Here is a 20685-nt window from a genome sequence, read left to right on the forward strand (position 1 = left end):
CAGCGACGGATCCAAAGGCGGTGGGGGGTGGGGGGTGGTGAGGTATTTCTAGGCACGGCCACGTCAATCCGATCGGACAAATTGGGACACGGCGTTTCCATTTTTGTGCCATTAAATATAAAAGTGATTTCCGTTAAATTAAATAAATAGCGAATAAATAAAATGAGGTCATTTTATTTATGTCAGATGCCAGGGGAGAAACCTCACAGGGATTATAAAACATGGACATCTTTCCATCCTAGAATAGGACTGAAATGAATACAATAAAATAGAATGCCGTTACTTATTCCCCGTTGGGGAAATTTAGATAATTACAGCAACTTATAGTGCAAAGACAAAAAAAAATTAATTTATATGAAATCAAATCAAATATTTAAAGAGTAAGAAATGAAAAACAAACATTTTCTAAAGTTCCCTGACTGGCAACAGACACATTGTGTTGTGAGGAAAATACTGGTAGGTCAATGATCTCTCTCTCTCTCTCCCTCTTTAATTTACTTCCGAAAGTTTAAGTTTGAAAGTTTTGGGGGAAAAAAAAAAAAAAAAGTCACAGCAGGTTGCAAATTAATTACTGGCAGAACGTTGGAAGCATTTGCCGTTTTTTTATTCCTTGGACACGGAACCCAGGGGTCACAATGTGGAAACTTTCATCAAGTCCTTTCAACCACTCTCTTGAATATTTATATTTTGCCCAAACAGTTTACAACAGAGCTTCACGTAGCCCGCATAGCGTTGATTAGAAAACCTGACAGTTTCGCTTTTCCAGCAGTCTCCCTCTCACTTGTTTCCTCTGGCTCTTTCTTTGACATCTAAAGACGCAGGTCTGTTTGAAGCTCGGGCCTGTTTGTTTGATTTTCTTTATCCGGAAAATCACAGACCACACAACGGGAAAAAGTTTTTTTTTTTTTTTTTTTTTTTTCTGATGTTGCCGCCGACGTGTCTGTCCATTGCTTTGATTCTCTGCTTTTCTTCTTTGAACTAGCAAGTTTTGCGTGACCAGCGCCGCTAGCACGAATCAAGGGCGAAACGCATCAGAAACGCGACGTTCTGCAAAACAAACTCAAAGGATTTTTTTTTTTTTTTTTGCTTAGCTCGATATTGAATCTTCATCAAAAATGTTCATCGTTAAGACACTGTATCATTGAAGAAAACCAAGACCAACGGAACCCGGCTTCCACAGCAGCCCTCCAAATTTGGAATTGACCCGATGACTAAGAGTGACTCACACCATGTGTCACGAGGTTGGATAAGCATATGGTTATGTATGCAACGCTTCCGACCTTATTACCGAGTGCACTTTCTGACACAACTGGGTCTCCGACGTGTGAAATGTTTGGGGGAGCTGAGCTGACGGCAGGAGAAGAAGACGGGGTGTCGTGTGAAAAGGGCAGCGGAGTCGCGTCAGGGGGGTATTAGCTCTTCGAACGGGCTCCCGCGATGACGTCGGAGGAACTTTTTAATTGTGTTGCGCATTCCCACCTACTTTTTAAGAGTTGACCTTTTGCAAACTAATACAGCGAAAGACGTTCGTCCTATGATCCGGAAAGACCGAGCGAGGATTTTAATCATAAAAATGGAGAGATAATGTGTCATTATTAAAATATTAAAACTGAACTTCCAGCAGTGTATTGTACAATATTAATATGCGTATTGATTGTAATGAGTTTTGCTAACGACTTAACAAAATTCATGCAATCAAATATGAATATCAATTCTTCATAATAAACAAGGCCATGCTTGTTTTTCCGAGTGTACGACTGCAATGATGTCTTACACCTTCATTCGTGAAAACAGCAAACACCCATTGAGTGACATAGTGAGTGACGATGCAAGTATATTACGACGCAATTCTGCAGCCAAACTCACATCAAACTCACTAAAAATAAAACCAACGATAATGTTCTTAATCTTATGTATTTTTTGCATAGTTTCAGATCCATCACTGATACTGGTTTCCTTGAAAACACAACATGGTGGGAGATTTTCACAACTTTAGCTAACGTTAATTTGTTTGGATTTTGTGAAGTTGCATTTGCTGCTCTCTATTTCCAGTGTAACTGTTCTGATTGGCCAAAACGAGGTGAAGATTTACAGGCACGTGCACTATCGTGTGCACGTGGCCTCAAAATGAACAGACGAAGGTGTGTAATGTGTTGCTCTACCCCAGATGAAAACCTTTGCCCTTGTGGATATGAAATGTAAAAAAAACAAAAAAAAAACAAACAAACAAAAAAAAATCTTTATAGGTAAGTGGAGACTAGTAGCCACGGGCAGAAAAAAGCAGGAAAAAACAACTACTTTATGGTACATTTACTCTGTGCCGAACTGCAGTACCTGTTCCAGCAGGTCCTCCACTTTCCTCTGCCAGCTCTCCCGGGCGCTGCTCAGTTCCTGCTCCTTGCTCTGTGCCAGCTGAGAGAGTGCCGAGGCCTTGTCTTCCTCGTGCTCCTCTTTCAGCTCCTCGCGCAGCTTCTTGCACTCCTGTCTACAAGGCGAGAAAACAAAGCCTTCGGTTTTCTTGACATCGGTGTTTGTAATGTTCGCAAAATTCGCAACGAGGACGACGTCATCGGGTTTGAACACCGTTTTGAAATCCCAGCTTGAGCTGTGTACAGGCCTTACAAAAAAAACCAAAACAAGCATTTCTCTCACTCTGCTTTGGCTCTGATCCCTTTTCCCCTCCCTGCTCGATCCGTAGCACTAGCTAACGGGAAAGAGGGCTACTGGCTTTCAGGATCAGATGGCCATAAAATGAAACAAACAAACAAACAAAAAAAAACTACAGAGGCATTACAATGATAATCGGCATGACTTGTGATGTAGAAAGCTGAGCAAAATCCGAACGGCTCGTTTACATGGCCCATTTGGAAGTGCACATAGTGAGCTAGCATGTCAGCAAGGCAAAAAGGCACAAAAATAGCTTTGAAAAAAAGTCTCTTTCTTTTTCTTTTTTTTTAATACTAGAACCCCTTTAAAGATATCAGAACAGTTCCAGCTCCAGTCTAGATAGGATTAGAGTCTGGATATTTCTTTGTCTCTGAGGATAGTTTCTCTCTCTGGTCCCTTATTGCTACGGTAGTATTGAAATAGCACAGCTTTTATTTGCGGTCCATCCGACGACCGGGTTCAAAGAATAGATGTCACTGACACCGTACAAAAGTTACAAATTAGATTAAGGCTGCCACTTTGGGTGAAAAAAAAGCCGCGGCGATCTTATCTGACCCAAATCGCATTTCATACTGATTTGACGCACCGTATTAGCGAATGCAAACCTCCGTTGTAGGAGTGAAATTTCATTTGAATTGATTCAATTTAAGAAAAGAAAAGAAAAAATAACAGCGGCAGTGGCGAAAGGGTAACATATTTTCCCCCAGGCATCTGCAAGGCAGACAATTGCCAATACAATATAGTGACACGAACCCCAAACGAGTGGACGTGAGACACTGCACCGGCAGATTTTGAAGTGGAATTTCAGGGCTTCTTGTTTGTTTGTTTCGTTATTGTTTGTGTCTTTTTGCCGTCATTTGCATTTGTGTGCGTGGCGTTCCGCGAGGGTTTCGGAACTAACTGTGCATGAGAGGCTTGGCCAGAGCAACAGGTGACTTAAAACAATGCAATAGTAGCTGTAAAGACAGACCTGGGCAAAGTACGGCCGGACAGAGCCCCGCCCCCCCTCCCCACCTGTCAACGAAACTTTGCCTGCACGTTAGCGTTAGCAATAGCGCTCCAACGAAAGTATACGGGGCCGTTAGCGCGATTTCCAATCCCCCCCCCCGGGTCGACAAAACTTCCGTAGCCCTTTATCAACCTCCCCGCCCCGCACCACCACCACCACCACCAAACAGGGCGTCTGCGCCGCAGTCATTCCACGACTGCTCTTTGCAAACGGGCGCCGCCTGCGCGAGCCGCGCGAGTGAGCGCCGAGCGAGTTTCGCATGCCCGCGCGACGCCAGTGTAATAGCTGCGTGGGAGTGGAAATGGCATCCGCTAAATGAAGGATCGAGACCGACACGTTGTGTTGTCACTCTGAGAGCCAGAGCCATCCGGATGAAGGCTCTTTCCCTCGGCGGTGGCGGAAAAAACAACAACGACAACTTGCGATGCCGTCCCCGCACACCAGATGGTCACGTTCGCCGTAAAAAAAAACAAAAACAAAAAAACAAACCTGAATGACACGTGTGAACGGCGGTATGTCGCAATGGAAGCTGCGACACAAGGTGGGCCGAAGGTTGGAGAAACCGCAAAGTGGTGGAAGGCACATCCTGATGGAATGCAGCAGGGTGTTTTTTTTTTTTTTTTTTTTTTTCATATGAGCTGCGGTGAATAAAAAGTAGGTTGTTTTTTTCCCCCCCATGTAGCAATGGCAAAACAGGAAGATGAGAATCCCTGACGTCAATCAATTCATACAAATCAATCACAGGATATAGACATTATTGTGGGATGGTCACTGAATCTTAATGGGCCTTCTTCAATCTGCCTCAATCCAACCCAATCTATCCGCTGCATCCTCTTGTCTCAAGCCAACTTGATACTCCCCCACTATCCCACAAACAGCACAGAGGGCCGGCTGTCAGTCGCAGATGCCAAACTGAATTGGCTTCGAAATACCCAAGAGGCTGCTGCAAAAAGTTCTAATGAAGGAGAAAACATCAATTGGAAGGATAGGCCAGGTCTTTCATGTCCCATTGAAATTCTGAATGGGGAAACGCACCACAAGTGGATCTTCCGCTGGAGCTTTCGTCCAGTCAGTCTGGACCAGAGTGACACGATCATTCTTTATTGGCAGCCTTAAGGGCCAGATGTAAAAAGACACCCATAGAAAACAGACAACCGTGGAAGATTACAGATACACGTGTTTCTTAGTGATTAATAGATGTAGATTAATAGAATATATCCAATAGATAGACATTCCAATATCGACAAACACGTGGAGTAATATGTTGTCTCACTTTTGATGGGGTCAGTTAAAGACATTCCAACACTTAATCAGCAGACACCTATATTTCCCATACAATTTGGAAGTAGTGTTCCAGAACTGTGTTTCGTAGAAAAGAGTGGGAAAATCAAATGGCGTTTATTGTATTGCGATTATACACTTTTAATAACGTATTTATGGGCAGTATATTAAGCTTTTACCAATATAACATGGACCTTTCACCTTGTTTATCTTGGCCTTACTGAGTACATTTATATTTACCTATGTACGGTAAATCATAGGTGTGATGCGTGACAGATCAGCCCATCACGATAATTCCAGACAATGAAAAACGTAACGTGTTCAACAACGCATTTCATTGTTAGAGAGCAGCATGCGACGGCAGTGAGGAATTGAATCTACCTGCAAACATTTGCGCCAACATGCATTTGGGTGCAATTCTGTTTGTTTTTTTCTTCTGAAAACTGAATATTCCTAACTTTTTTGGAGGTGGGCTGGTGGAGATCTTCAGTCCACCGAAAGTGACTGACAAACTTCGCTAGCTACCGCGGTTCACCCTTTCCCGTTCACCGGATAATCCCGAAAAGCCCTCTCGATGATTACACTATCACAAAGAACGCGCTTCCGCCGTGTAAAAAAGGATTAAACCCAGCCCCCTTAATTCAGACGGCTCACTAGCCAAAGTGCGTTCGCCCCCAGCCACAAAATGAACGAGCGCTCTCCCGAGAATAAAGAGCTTTGCGAGCTGAGACAAAGGCAGGTGGATGAGAGGTAATGAGGAGGAGACGGAGCGGTGACAAACACGCTTCAGAGCTTAGCCGGGGTCTTTTTGTGTTCTTATCTTCGCCGGGTACGCAAACCTTCGCTTTCGAGGTCCGCGCGGCGCTCAATTTACGATTTTAATTCAGTCCAGCCAGCCAAACGCAGCCCGGAAAACGGGGCCGAGACACGGAACGCCTTTAATGACTCGAGTCGCAAAAAACTGCAGCGGGCGACGCGGCGTCCTTTTGTCCTCACGCACCTGAGACTTCACAAAAGGGCTCGGAGTGCACTGGGTGCATTCTGTCTGGGAAACCTCCCCCTCCCCCTCCCCCCCGACGGCTCCAGACGGAGGGGAAAGCGTGCCGCGACTACGATCACGAGCATTTTCGGTTATTTTCAGTGACACGTGTCCCTGGTAGACGGAGGAGGATCACATCTTCAAATATTTTGGGAAAACTTCAACCCACAGGGATCTATAAATAAAATAAATGTCTGGAGAGAGGCTGGCTGACAGATTGAGGTTGTTCTGATTCCGGAGATAAAAGGAAAAGACGTTCAAAGCTTATTAACTGCATCGTCAAGTCTTTTTATATCAGTGTATTCCAGGATTTAATGGCGGAGTTGACACTCGGTCCACTGTTTTGATTAAAAATTTAGATATTTTTGACACGTCTCTTGGTTCCACCAAATCACAGCAGTATATGCCTTTTTTCCCCAAGCCCAGTTGAATGCAAGGATTGTGTCAGGGAGGGCATCCCATGTGAAAACCTACGCCGAACTCAACACATGAATCAGTTCACGGCTGGCGAACCCTGAAGGAGACCGCCAAAAAAAATAAATGAATAAATAAAAAAATAAAAAAATGCCATGCTTCAACTTTTTAATAAGCCCCCAAACACGTGGCGCTGCTGAAAAGATGTGGAGAGCTAAAACAAAATCTACTGCATTCCGCACAGAAAGAAGGGAGAGGAGCGGGGTAATAAGACGTTGTTGCAGCGCAACAGTATTCAAAGGTCTGGAGAGTGAGGAGAGACTAAAAATATCAAACGATGTCAGTCTGACCTTTACAAAGAGCAGAGGAGAATTAACTGGGGGAAAAAAAAAAAAAAAAAAAAATTAAAACGTGTTTGCTGAAAGAGAACGAAACCAACTTGTCGTCATTGGACGGAAACAAAGGAATCAGAGTCAGAACTTGAATGTTGGTGAGACTCAGAAAGTCTTTTACAAGGAGTATTTGGAAGGGACAAAATACCCAATGACCGCCCACGCACACACGGATGCGTTTCTTGTTGTTTTTCACACTTGCCAGGATAGAAATGTGCAATGACATAATTTGGTAAGCAGAGGTAAACAATTTAAACGGAAGGTTAAATACCATCATATGAACTTGTTGCTACAATGAGGAGGTTGCAGAAGATCTGATAGTGGAAACATAGTGGGCCACTGACGTTTTTTTTTTTTTTTTTTTAACTGGTTTACTTGGACACTATAACATAGACAATTATCAGCCACTTTACGAGGCGCAGCGTGACACATAGCTAGCTAGCCAGCCACATGGCAGCATTTAGCCAAGTTGCTGGTGGAGATGACTTGCTGAAGCTCAAAGCGGGGGGGGCGGGGACCGGGGGGGGGGGGGGGGGAGTTAAGTGACCTTGAATGTGGTGAACATGCTTGTTGGGGCCTGTGTGAGTCTTTCAGAAACTGCTGAACCACAGGGATTTCCACACTGGCACAACCATCTCCTGGATTTACAGTCCCCCGAAAAAAGTGGTTTTCCACTGGTCGGCTGAGTCTCAGGACCCACATTTTTTTCACTTATCACGAAGTCGCAACATGAATTTATTCCAAGGCACTGAAAAAAAAAAAATACAAATACGTGTATTTTAAAATCCTTTTTTTTTATATATATATAAAACAGGGAAACTGCCCACAAAGCTGCAACACAATCAAAACAGCTCCGCGACACACTTTTGGGTCCCGACCCACCAGTTGAGAAACACTGCTCTAGTATGGTATAGTAGTGGTATCCAGGACGTCTCACGAGCAAGAAAAACCTCCTCTTTTTTATTTTTATTTTACGAGTTGAAAACATTTATAGTTCTATTTAATGCAGCCATAAACTTTATGGAGTCTTGTTTGGAGACTCCCCGCCTCGAAAACAGTCAATTTCATTTGGGCTCTGAGTAACGGCGTCCTCAAAGGCGCTCTGAGCAGCGGGGCTTTGACACACGGACTGAGGCCCTGCGAGTATAACGACCCGTTACGGTCGGCGCCATGAGCCAAGAACGACGTGGGGCTGTGTGGGTTCGCGTGAGCGTGACCGAGAGGGAAAACAGGAAAAGCGAAACACACATCCACTTCTCTTTCATTCGTAATGTCACGCGTTTTTCTTGTCTGTGTGACAAGGTGGGGTTTGGGGAGGAGCAAAAAAAAAAAATCGATTCGATTTCAAATCGCGATTCTCACGTTGTTCGATTCAGTGTTGACTCTCATTTACGAAAAAAAAACAAAAAAAAAATTATTCCCGGCAATGTGCATGTGCCTTCTGGGCTGCCGTAGGTATTGCGCAACAAGCAGCGCGTTGTCGCGTTTCCGGGTTCGGATAAAAAAAAACTAAAAAATATCGAGTCGGGAAGAAAAAGAAACCGAGTCGCCAAAAGAACTGCAGCCTTCTGGCCGCTTCCATTCGGCGCCCTGCGTTCACCAATGGCGTCGCTGTACAGCCATCGTTTCGTCGGGTAGATGCATTTTTGCGCGAGCGATCCGTGTCAATTGGACAGGAAGTGGCTTGAAGAAACACAAGAAAAGGGTGTCGCAAGCAAACAGGGAAAGAGCGAGAAAGAGGCGGCGACGAGTTGTCGATGTCAAATTGATCTTGGAAGCGGAGAAGTAGAGGGGAGTCGTCTGCATGGGAGTTAACAGCGGCTGAGTGTGAACGTTCGGTGCTTCCGCGTCTTTTCGAATTTTACCGTCAACCCGGCCCGGGCAAGAACGGGCTCGAAGTTGACGTGCCTCATGCAATTTGCAGACTTTGCAAGTGTTTTGTTGAATCGAGACAAATCAAAAAAAATAATAATTTGATTTCGAATTGAATCGTGACCCCAAGAATCGACTTTTGAATCGAACCGCGAGGCACCCAAAGATTCTCGACCGTGGTTCCAGGACAACAGAAAGAGCTGAAGCGAGCGCTCCGCCCCGCGTCAGACACGCCCGACACGCTGCTCACCTCAGCGTTTCGGTCCATTTCAGCTCCAGCTCCAGGGCCATCTTGTCCATCTTGTGTTTCTCCTCCTCTTTGGTGGTGATGAGTTTGGCTTCGTGGTGACGCTGTTGGGTCTCCAACTCCCCCTGTGAGTCAGACGGACGGGACAGGCAAGGATTAGCAGGCCAACTTTGCCGCACTGCCGCCGCCGCTCGGAGGTCCGTCTGCACCGACAACCATCCGTTTCCTTGGGCATCCCGGGAAAAAAAATAATATTTTGGACCCCTTCGCAAGCGCGAGTAAAGGTTAAAGCCTGTTGAAACGACATTGCCGGCGGCCAGCTGAAGCTGTTGGCCAACACAAATGCTGGCTCTTGGCAGCGTCGATTCCACAGAAGACCTTGAATCGCCCACTGGTCCGATGCAAATCTCACTTGTGGGAATAAATGATTCACAAAGTGACACATTTTTTTTTAAATGGCAGCTAATGGTCGACATTGCCACTGCATTTGCAAAAGTTGACAGGGAACCCAAGTGAGAATGAAAAGGTCTATAGGTCAATGTTCAGTAGAATTTTAAAGTTGAGTATTGTCATTTTTTTTTTACATACACTGCATAACAAATTGATTCAACCACCTGTTGTAAAATAGGTAAGTAAATATTTAAGTTGGTTGGTAGTTTTACTATTAAAATCTTGTTGTTTTTTAAGCTAAACTAAAACAAAGTAAAAAATTTATATAAAAGGATCTTTTAAATTTACCATTAATCACCTTAAGCTAATTGGTATAATAGGTTCAGTGAGTTAACTCAACAAACTTCTCCGAGAGGTCAGAAATAAATGATATGTAACGAAATTGTAAATTGTTTTGCAAATTGTTCAAATATGCAAGTAAGTAAATTGAACATTTTAACTTCACATCCTTTAAATGATAACATACATTTTTCAAAGTGTTTTTTTTCCGCAAAAGTAGGTTTAGAAAATTCATGGATAAGAGTAATAATCATGTTATAACATGAAAAAAAAAATGTGTGCGATATTCTACATGTTGGCGTCTTAACCATTATAGAAACAAAAAACGACTTCTTTCCCAGTGCTGTTAATTCAGATCAGCCGAGGCATTAACTTTACACTGGATGGTGCTGCAGTGTTTCTCTTAAGGTTTCTCTTCTCACGACATTCCTCCTGCAGCGCCTCACGTAGCGCCGGCTGTGAGTTCAGACCTGCAGTGCAGTCAGGAGGTTGCTGGTCTCCCTCAGTCGGGCCCTGGTGGCGTCCAGCTCCTCCAGCAGTTTGTCCTGCGCGTCCTTCATCGTGGAGATCTGTCCCTCGGCCGTCATGATGTCGTGCTCCCCCTGCTGCATCCCCTGCTGCAGCCGGGTCACCTGCGGCACGTCGGGCAGGGTTACCCACAGAGACTGAAGCAAATCCACAACCTCACAACTTACTGCTGCATTCTCGGCAGGAAAGGGGAAAAAAAACTACTTCCATCAGCACTTTATGCAAACGCGAGAAGGAATTGCCATCAAAAATGCATTTAATAACTACTTCTGCATCAGATTTTTAAATGAGACGGGCCCCATGTGCTTTTTGTCAACGCGGCAACATGGTTCTGCAGTGCGCCAGCATCGGAGTGCGGAACAAACGGCAAAGCTGTGATTCAAACGGAGGATGTTGGCCAAAAAAAAAAAAAGTAAATTTCGAAAAGACTGAAGGCGTAAAGGCTGAACCAGAGATTTGATTAAAACTAAACTCTTCAAGCCATCAACGTGAAAAAAAAAATAATTGGCTGTCCCCAAGAGTTTTGGCAAGCATAGCCGAGTCACACAAGAGTTGATGCCAGGAAGCCTGAGCACTTATTGGTGCAAAAGAAACAAAAAACCAACACCATGCATAAATCATGAATGCTAATATCTATGGAAAAACAGTAAAAAGTAAAACGGCGGCGTTGCCAAGTGTTCTTGCAGCCGTGTTGGCACGCAACTTTAAAGTGCTGCCTTGAGATACCCGTGATGCAGTGAGTGTAGGCCATTTAGGTACCTTGTAAAGCTAATGTCACTACTTGTCTTGATTCAGTTTGAATTGATCCCTTTGAAGCGCTGCAGTGCGACATTTATCCCAGCTAGCGATTTTTTTTCGGGAAAAAAAAATGGTCTGTTTGGGCTTTTTTAAACGTTACTTAAAGGCTCGCAGCGGTAATAAGGGTCCAATCTGGGGTGTCTCACATTGATCCCAGCAGTTTGTTTAGTAAAGTCTCACTGTGACCTAAAGTGGGTGAGTTACCTCCTCGTTGGCTGCGGCGAGCTTGGCCGTCAGCTCCTCCCTCAGCGCCTCCAGCTGCTGCTTGAGAAGCGTCTTCTGCTCCTCCAGCGAAAGGCGCTCGCGCTCAAACTGCTGCTCCAGCTCCTGCCGAGGTGAACAAAACACACACACACACACAGAGACAGTTAGTTCTCTGTCAAGCTAAAGAGAATCAACACCAACGATTTCCAGCGCCTCACCCGATAATCAACACGTTTTGGTAAAATCAGCTCTGCGCCATCGCGTCCGTTTAAGCATTCTGGGCAATATTGAATTGTCAATTCAATATTGTTCAACATTTTGGCAAATTTGAGTAGGTGCTGTCTCTACAATTAACAGGGTCTGTGGTTTTGAGACTGGGGAGGTCGATAAAATGGGGTGGGGTGGGGTCAGAACCCAAGTTGTGACCTGCACATGCACCACGTTATGACATAATGTACCACTGAGGAACAGAGTTGAGCAGTTATGCGGAAAACGCCTAACTGGAACTGCATTCGAGACACAGCTGACGGGTTCAGTGCAGCTACTACAATCCTGAAAAAAAAAAATGTTGAGAAGAGGCCGACGTCGCAGACTTTGTGGCAGATGGGGATGATGATTTCATCACTAACCAACAACCACATATAAATAATCATATTTGAGCCAAAAAAACGAGTAACTCAGTAACTCCGGCACTGCATCCCTCCGCCAAGCGGTTTACTCAAGAAAGCAGATTTCAGTATTTGCTTAATAAGTCGTAATGTTACGTCATTATAAGTTATTACTTCCTAGCGCGGTGAACGTGCAGGTCACAACTTGTGCACAAGAGCGTTTTGGAGTTGTCGGATTGTGTATTTGATGGGTTTCGAGGGGGGGAGACCTGCGCTGTTCACCTCAATCTTGGTCACTGAGCTGTGTCTTTTAATCAGCACTGATGATTAGAAGGAATGTACTAATGATTATAGGGATTATGGCAATAGGTGAGTTTTACAAAGTGTTGAGCAATGCCTTTGAAGGCCCGATAAACATTCATTTTTCACCACTCCACTTGAGAAACCGAGCATGATTAATCATCCCAAAATACCACATATCTCAGGTGACAGGTGACTTTTGTGACATTACAAAGGGCTGACTTCCAAAATGATGTATTTCAGACAACGACTTGGAAATTTGCATCAAGCAAAAGGAAAAAAATAATGGATGAACTCATATTCCTAGGCAGGATAGAGACACATATTTGTCACAAAGCATTGGCAAAGGCAATTTTTCACAATATGGAATCTCTAATGGTGACGATGTCAAAGCCATGAAAACTAACGGCAATGTTCACTTGTGAATGCTGAATGATCACAGTGGGGACAAGATGGGGCTTTCGGAAAGGGTTGTTTTGAGCTACAAAATGTCAGGCCCCGGGACTTGAGGCACGACTCAGACGCAGGGGTTTAACAGAAAAGTAACTTTATTTCACAAGCAATTTGTCCTCAGATCAGAGAGGTCAAATGAACAGGCTATAAGAAAACTATGCTCACTGAGCTGGCAACAAAATCAAAATCACTCGCACGGAGGAAAAAAGGACTGAACAACTTACAAAAGTATACTCTAATAAAAAATCTAGGTTTTAACGAAAAATCACTCACAAGGAGGAAAATGACTGACTAGTAAACAAAATCCTATTCTAATAACAAAACTTAGCATTAAAAGAAAAATCACTCGACCTCGGGGAACAATCGTCTTACTGTGGAATCTTAAGGCTGTGGCTGTGACCGGGTTCGGGGCTCGACGTGACGGAACGAAGACACTCTGGCACGAGACAAGGGTTAACGCAGACTATTTGAACACACAAGGTAACGAGGCACAGCTGGAAACAATGGGTAATTGGGTCAGACGAACAGGTGGAACACGAGGAGAGGTTGTGATCTGAAGCGAGAGGAAGTTGTCAAAATAAAACAGGAAATGACCAGACAAAACCCCAAGACGAGACGAAACCTCACCACGGTGTGACACAAAACAGATCAAAATGGAGAGGAACCTCCGCACGTTCCGCACGTTCTGAAACAATAACATTTTTGTTGAATAACCGGCCTACTTCCCTTCCGGAAGCTTTAAATTAGCTGCCTGTACTCGCACAAGTTTCTAAAAATACTTTCTTTCTTTTTTTTTTTATTGTCCTTGCCAGACAGAGAGAGATGAAGTACTGGCATTGTTACCGTAACAACGCTGATTATGTCCGCTGACGAATGGGGAGCAATCTTCCTCTGCAACGCGCAATGATTGCTGGTTTCCAAGGACAATTAGAGCCGAGGGGAAACTGCTGTGATATTGAATAAAAATTGCCACCGTTATTGATTACCCCCCCGACAATGGAGTTTGTGATGCCATAAAATGTTCCATCGCTGGAGCTGCGCACTAGGTAGTCAACGGAGAATAAAGACACACTCGCGCGGCAGCATCGCTTGATGAGCGCCGGGAGACGCCTGTCAACACACACTGGCGCGAGGTCTGTTCCTTTTTTTTTTTTTTTTTTTTTGAAATAGAATACGAGGATCCAAATAAACACCGATAATACTGAACACTCCGACACTGTTTTGGAAGCGTGACGAACTGGCGACCTGTTCAACCCTGCCGGTTGCGATAGGCCTTCAGCGCTCTTGACCCTGAAACACCTGTTGGCTAGCTGAACAAAACAGCTGTTCTCACAGGGGGGGGAAAAAAGCACTTCACTAGAAATGAATGGCGCGTGGTGTGTGAGATATATGCTGTCCTTCCTGCATCGCACTCAAACTTGTGATGACCTGTTGAACATGTACCCACCTGTCGAAATAGGAGTTGGAGGGGCTTTGCCTTAGTTCAGCAGAAAAGAAGCTGCAGAGTCAGCACAATGGAAAACATATTCAAAAATGTTCCTAATGAAATCCAAGAAACTAATCAATCAATAAATCAATCAGTCACATTTGATTTGTAAAGCGCTAAATCACATGCAAAGGTGTTTTCGGAGCTCTTCGCGGGATCAGAAAGATAACCAACTGATCTCTCCAGAGCAAGCAAAGGGGCGGCAGTTACCAGGAAAGAAAGCAGACCCCAGCTCTGGAAGGCGACTCTCTGATTCGACCGCTTGGGGTGAAAAGTAACTACAAAAAAAATGAAGAGAACACGAGAGAGACACGGAAGCAATCTGTGTCGAAAGCCTCCGTGTAAGCCTCTCCTCTGCATCCTCGTCTCTCAGACAAACTACGAAACCCTCTCCTCTTTCGCCGCATCAATAAATCTGCTCTCCGGTCGTCCTCTGGACCTGCTGTCTGACGGTTCCGACCTCAGCGTTCCTTCGCTCGACACCTTCCAGTCTATATATCTAGTAGTCATCTCATTCTGGCCCGTCTGGCTTTATCTCCAAAATATTTGACTGGCTCTGTCCCGCTTTTGAACTCATCCCTGAGTCCATCAGACGGACCCTTCTATGTTTACATTTTGTTGATTTTTTTTTTTTTACATGCTAAACTCGATACCAAGAGCAGTGAAAAGAAGAAAAACATCGTTAGCCTAGATGATTGTTCCCATTCCATATTCATTGTGTGGTCCTAATTATAATCACTGGGTTTGAATAATGGTCACATAATTTCAGGCTTGAATGTTTGATTGTCATTTTGCGTCTCAACAGAAGTAATTAGGATAAAAAAACAACAACAAAAAAAAAAAACACCAAAACATTTTTTTTTAGTGGGTAGATCAATTGAAATTCTTTGCAAACAGAAACACTCCCACATGGACCGGTTTGACTTTCAGTTCTCAAAAAAATAAATATTCAGTGAATCAGCAGTGAGGCATTTATCACTGACAAAAATTAAAGCAAGCTCTTCTTCCGACTTCTGTGGGCGACGCACGAGTCTGAAGGTAAAACCAACGCAGCTCCTCTGTCCGTGTCCAAATGCGGCTGCCAAGTCTGTTGGCCGCCAATGCAAATTTAGTGAACTGCGCAAATTGAACATCACATAAAGGGCTCCGTCACATTAATTACTCAAGACCCGGAGGCACCGGCTGAATTCGCTCGTGGGATTCCGAGTGAAAAGGGGATTGGAACAACAACGGTGGAAGACTGATGAATATGGGGAAAAAAAATTCTGTCGAGCTTTAATCCTTGTGTAAGTGAACCTTCATGCGAGGAACCGATGATGGATACGAAGGTTACGTTGGTTTTTAACCATCGACATAGATTGTTCCAAACAGAAATAAACTCAGTTGAGAGTTAAATCCTCGGGAAAAAAAAGGATTCTGTTGTTGCTCCATAGAATGGGAGCAGTCTGTACTGTAGATAGATGGATGGATGGATAGATAGATAGATTTTCATTCCCTGGGGAAATTCACCCCTTCCAGCCGTATCCGCAGATTTGTGATGGAAGGACAAGAAAAAATAATGATGCGTTTCTCTGTTTCGGCAGCTCCTCTCCGCACGGCTCTGTGCTGTGCGAGATTCTGTGCCCAGTTGGATATGAACAGCCGCGGACTTCAAGAACCTCCTCTTTGTGTGGGGATTTTTCTTTTAACTCCCACACAGGCTAATACATAAAGTTCGAAGCGCCGGTTGCTCTAATAGTCTACGTTAGCACTGATGGAATGCCTTTTGGCCAACGAAAAAAGCTCCCCGGGAATTGACTCGTTTAAGTGGCCACACCGTGGGGCGACTTTTTATCAGGCCGACGGCTCATTTCCGCGAGCCGAGAAGAGGGAAGATGTAGCGCAACGCGTACGTCACCGTTTTGTGCCAGGCGCGAGCCAGGGCTGCAATATTCCGGAAAGAAAATGAGAATCACCAATTCCTTTCGGTTTAGAAATTAGATCACGATTATCTCTGCACAAACGACTGCATCTCAGGGGACATCGCCGCAATAACCATCCTTCCACTTCACCTGCTTACATTGCTCATACTGCACTACTGTGTACCTGTTACCATAGGCGTTTACATTACATTACATTACAGTACTCATATTGCACTACAGTGAACATTTCCACCTCGACTTTTCTTTTCTTTATATGTTTCTTTTTATTTTACTGTCACAGGGTATACACATGTAGACTTGTATATTTTTTTTTTATATTTAGGTATATTTAGACAGGCTTGTATATATTTTATATTTAGGTATTTTTAGGTATATGTGTACATTTAACAAATACTGGCATATCTATATATATCTATATATATGTTTTATTTATATATACTATGTAGACTTGTATATAGATCCTTATTTTACTCCTCCACCGACTTGCACACTGTTTATAGTTTATTTATGCTTCCAACTGCACATTGTTTACTTGTTTACCCTTACTTTTTACTTATTCTGTAGTTTGTTTTTGTTTTTTTTAACCTAAGTAGTGGGATAGAGAAAAAACCGGAGTCAAATTCCTTGATTGGCATGCACAAACTTGGCCAATAAAGCTCATTCTTGATTCTGATCTCAAGAGTGATCTCTTGTTCGGTATGAGGACAGTGGAGTTTAATATTCTTCTCACCATGGACTGATGCATATTCTTCTAAATTAATTTTGTTGGCTGTACACGTCTTCCTTTCAATGCGTTTCACGCGTTGAAACATGGTATCGCACGTATTTTTCCCAGTGGCCACTTGAGGTAGTGCAGCATAAAAAAACCCATGGGCCCAAAAAGCATTTTCCCCATAAACCGTAATACAAGAATAAACAACGGCTCACAGGACGACTGTGACCTGAAACGCAGTTCATAGCAAATCTTTCCATTGTAGTGGGCCGCCATCTTGGACTCTGGGGGGCCTCGTAGCTGCTCACTCAGCACATACGCCAAAAGTTTGCAGTCTGCAGTACCTCCGGTGGCCACTGGAAAATTATCGCCGCGCTGCCATGTTGCCAGTCCAGTATTCAGTTCTGACAATACATCCGTGGGTGCTTCTCAAGCAGTAGTTGCGTTGTCATTTAGGAGCGCTCGTTGTGGTGCAGTTGAAGTCCCGAATGAAAATGTTGTGGGAAAAATTTGTAGAATCGCCAGAAAATCGTCCCAATTTTGAGATGAGATGAGCTGCAAGTTATAAATCGAGCTCGCAATTTCTTTCGACGATCAATCGTGCAGCCCTGGCGTAAGCATCGCAGGTATGAAAACATGAACACCAAACCCGACAACTCTCGCAGACGACTCGCGCGGGCAATCTAACGAGATGAAAGAGTGGAGCTGATGACGGGAGAGATGATTAACAAGTCTAAAATAAAACATAAGGCAGAGGGGTGGGAAAAAAAGGAAAAAAAAAAAAAAAAAGGTTGAATTTGAAAGGGAAAGAGGAGAAACTGGGCCTCCACCGCGCTGCCCGCTGATCTAGTGGGAAATCCATGCGACCGAGGCGGCGCGCGGAACGAAAGGTGGATGAACGCCGCCTCCCTCTCGTCACTCTCGCCCTCGCTGGCAGAACAATCACGCGGTGGGGGGGGCGAGCGGAGGGGGGAATCAATGCGCGCGTCAGAGGCACAGAGGGAGGAAATATGAGGCCGAGAGAAATCACATACATCCATAAATAAGCAGTGCCGCACATAAAAGCCGTATCTAATATCGGGGAGAAACACACACCGCTCTGCCCCTAATGCAGCTGTCGGCCCCAATCAGCTCCACCGTGTCATGTGATTTAAAACACACACTCATTATGCAACTTTGATGCAAGAGAATACTTGATAGCGTGGATGCGTGCGCCCGGAATAAAAGACTCGGCGGCTTCATCTTCACCACCACCACCGCCACCATCATCATCGTCATTACGGGACTATTTGAGGCAAGCATCAGTGTGATTTTTTTTTTTTTTTTTTCTTTCTTCCTGGCTGCAGTCAGATCTGTGGCCGACTGCGGTTTCGACGTCGGGCTCATTAAACAGGTCCCCGGACATGCTTTGAAATCACGGGAAAGGGGGATTATATTTTTTGTTAAGGTACATAAGGACGTATCCTCTAAAATATAATTGCCCCTTTGTCTCTTTTTGCATTTCCAATTTAAAGGCCCTATTAGTGGCGTAACATAATGGCGAGATATAATGTGTTTTCATTCCCCCAAAATGAGCATTTATAATGAAATAAAGTGGGGGGTTCACTTTTAAGGAGCCAGTCCCTCAGAATGTATGATGGGGAATGCAGTTACACTCAAAGTTACATTCAAATGTTGTTGTTTTTTTTTTTATTAAAAAAACATGATTTCTCAATTTAAATATAATTGCAATATTTGTTTCTCGATTTTCCGTTTTGTCGAGTTTGGCATGGAAACAACAAAAACGTGGGGAAAAAAAAACATTTTGGTAAGCAGTAAATGCTGTAAATGACATGACTGCGTTTTTTTTGGAACTGCATTTTATTTTTCAAATGTTCTCATCGTACCATGATATGAATTTACTTCACTTGTTTAATTGTCCTCAATAAATGTCAACAACTTAGTTGCTAAAACAGATTCCTTTTAATGTGTGCTTTGTCGTCCTGAAATCATGCAGTGGTGTTTAAATGGTGCAGAATGTGTTTTTCAGAACTCACGTTTTCACTGATTGCGCTCTATCAGTTGCCTGAGGCATCATCAAAAATGGCAGGGCCAATACATTCGACATCCCGCGAGACCTAACAAATGTCTATCTGCATTCTTTAAAGCACTTTCAGGGGAAAAAAACAAACAAACAAACAAACAGATAAACAGTTTCCTCATAAAATATCTTAAACCTGCTTACAGACAGGAAAATAAGGGTCTGGAAAAGGTGATGGAGTAAAAATATATATCATAGAATATGCAGGAGACAAGCAGCGTAAAAGCGCCATCGAAGAAGCGAGTGAGCAGTGTATGTATGAGCTTAAGGCCTGTTAGGAGAGCCACACTCTCTTCTAAGTGAGTACAGGTAAAATATTTATACTGCAAGTCCGAAAACTCACAGAGGCGTGCTAGCGCGCGCGCGCCGAGATGGATGTGTCAGACTCGCATCAACTCTTCAAATTGAAAATTCAAATTCCGACCCCCCCACCCCTCCCCACCCCCCCCCACCCCCCACCCACTTCCAGAGTTGCAAGGCGGTAAATGTCACGGCGCAATTTCCCAAGTGCGGATGCAAACTGTGACTCCGCGTATTTAAATGTCAGAACGCTGCGCTTTTCCAAAAACTGTGATTTCGTTGCGGGAGAGAAATGGCGCCGGAAAATAATTACAAATAACTACATTACCACTTAAATACGTCTGCAAGTGTTTTGTCGAAGACGCGAACACAAATCCCTTATGAATCTGTTCTGAAGAAGCCTGAATATTTGCACTGTGGCGGCGACAGCCTTTAAATCCCCTTGATTGATGTAGCTTTAGAGCTTCAGTGCAGTTCTGATTACAGATTGCTGTTCTCTACTTTCTGTGCAAGAACTACGATTTTTTTTTCTTCTTGATAACAAAAGACCAAAAAACAAAAAACAATTTTCTGTCTGACAGTGACCAATGCAACCACACTTTCCAAAGAATGATGTCTCGACAAATATTCAGATATGTTCGAGAAACATCATTTCATGTCCATCCAAAAACCTTTTTTCAACCGCCGCTAGCTTACTTGTAAAGGCAAGTGCCACTAAAGAGCTGCACTGCAGGTGAAAGGCAGCAGCGTAGTCGTCGCCCTTACGGCGCAAAACCGCTCCCACCACTGCTGCCGTGATCTTCCTGAGCCGGACTGTGCGGTTTCCTCCTTCCGTTGCCGTCCGCTCATTTTGTTTTAATTGGGAAAAAAAAAGCGAATGGCTCGTCTTCCGACTCGAGGATCGCGCTGCGACGGTGGCGCCCCATCCAGGTTGCTCACGCCCGCCCCATCCAGGTTACGTGAGCTCGGTGGGCGGACGAGATGACATTCATGAATGATAAATATAAACGCGCTCCCACGCCAGTGGGAGTGCGTCTGAATCCTTCAAGGTAGCCGGCTTCTTAGTCACTGTTCTAACCCCTTCAGATGTGTGAGAATCCACGGGGCACCTAAGGTAACGGAAGCTAAGCTAAGCTGCTGATTGAATGCAAACTCACAACATATGTTGACTTATTTGACATTTTATTACTATTTTGACTAAGCCTAAGATAAAATATATACCCCTAATCCTATATACATTATTCTAATGTCATTTCTATTGTTTTAGACTGTCAAACTGTGGCCCGCGGGCCAAATTTGGCCCACAGTGTAATCATATTTGGTCCGCGAGGCAATACAAAATCACTACTCAAGCTGGCCCACCGCTATCATACAGCACAAGTAACCGCTAGTACTACAAATCCCAGAATGCTCTGCTGGTATTTTGATGCGCCAATCAGGGCAGGACATTTATTGAAGTATATTATTACTTAATTGGTTTCTTGTTGTTATTTTTGTTTTTAAATGTGTTATTAGCCCGTGGGAAAAGGTTACTAATGACATTTAGGTTGAAGCAAAACTTGGGGGTCCATATGAAAAAGTTCACTGATTTTGGCCCCACGGTGTATTTGCGTTTGACACCCCTGTATGTAGACTGATTCAAAC

The 20685-nt window shown here is 44.0% G+C and overlaps 1 protein-coding gene across 3 annotated transcripts in view; it reads right to left on the reverse strand.

Annotated features, from left to right (window-relative positions):
* Positions 1-20685, reverse strand: part of fam184ab (family with sequence similarity 184 member Ab) — a 138005-nt gene that overhangs the window by 42291 nt on the left and 75029 nt on the right. For all 3 annotated transcript variants that reach the window (XM_076037734.1, XM_076037735.1, XM_076037736.1), the window contains 4 exons: positions 11181-11303; positions 10121-10282; positions 8925-9046; positions 2335-2485 (listed from right to left, as the gene is read on the reverse strand). In XM_076037734.1, coding sequence (XP_075893849.1) covers positions 2335-2485; positions 8925-9046; positions 10121-10282; positions 11181-11303 — 558 coding nt within the window. The remainder of the gene's footprint in view (positions 1-2334; positions 2486-8924; positions 9047-10120; positions 10283-11180; positions 11304-20685) is intronic.

Source organism: Nelusetta ayraudi, unplaced genomic scaffold, assembly GCF_046127955.1.
Source record: "Nelusetta ayraudi isolate G7.1 ecotype Tasmania unplaced genomic scaffold, CSIRO-AGI_Nayr_v1 ptg000052l, whole genome shotgun sequence".
In the NCBI taxonomy this organism is placed as follows: domain Eukaryota; kingdom Metazoa; phylum Chordata; class Actinopteri; order Tetraodontiformes; family Monacanthidae; genus Nelusetta; species Nelusetta ayraudi.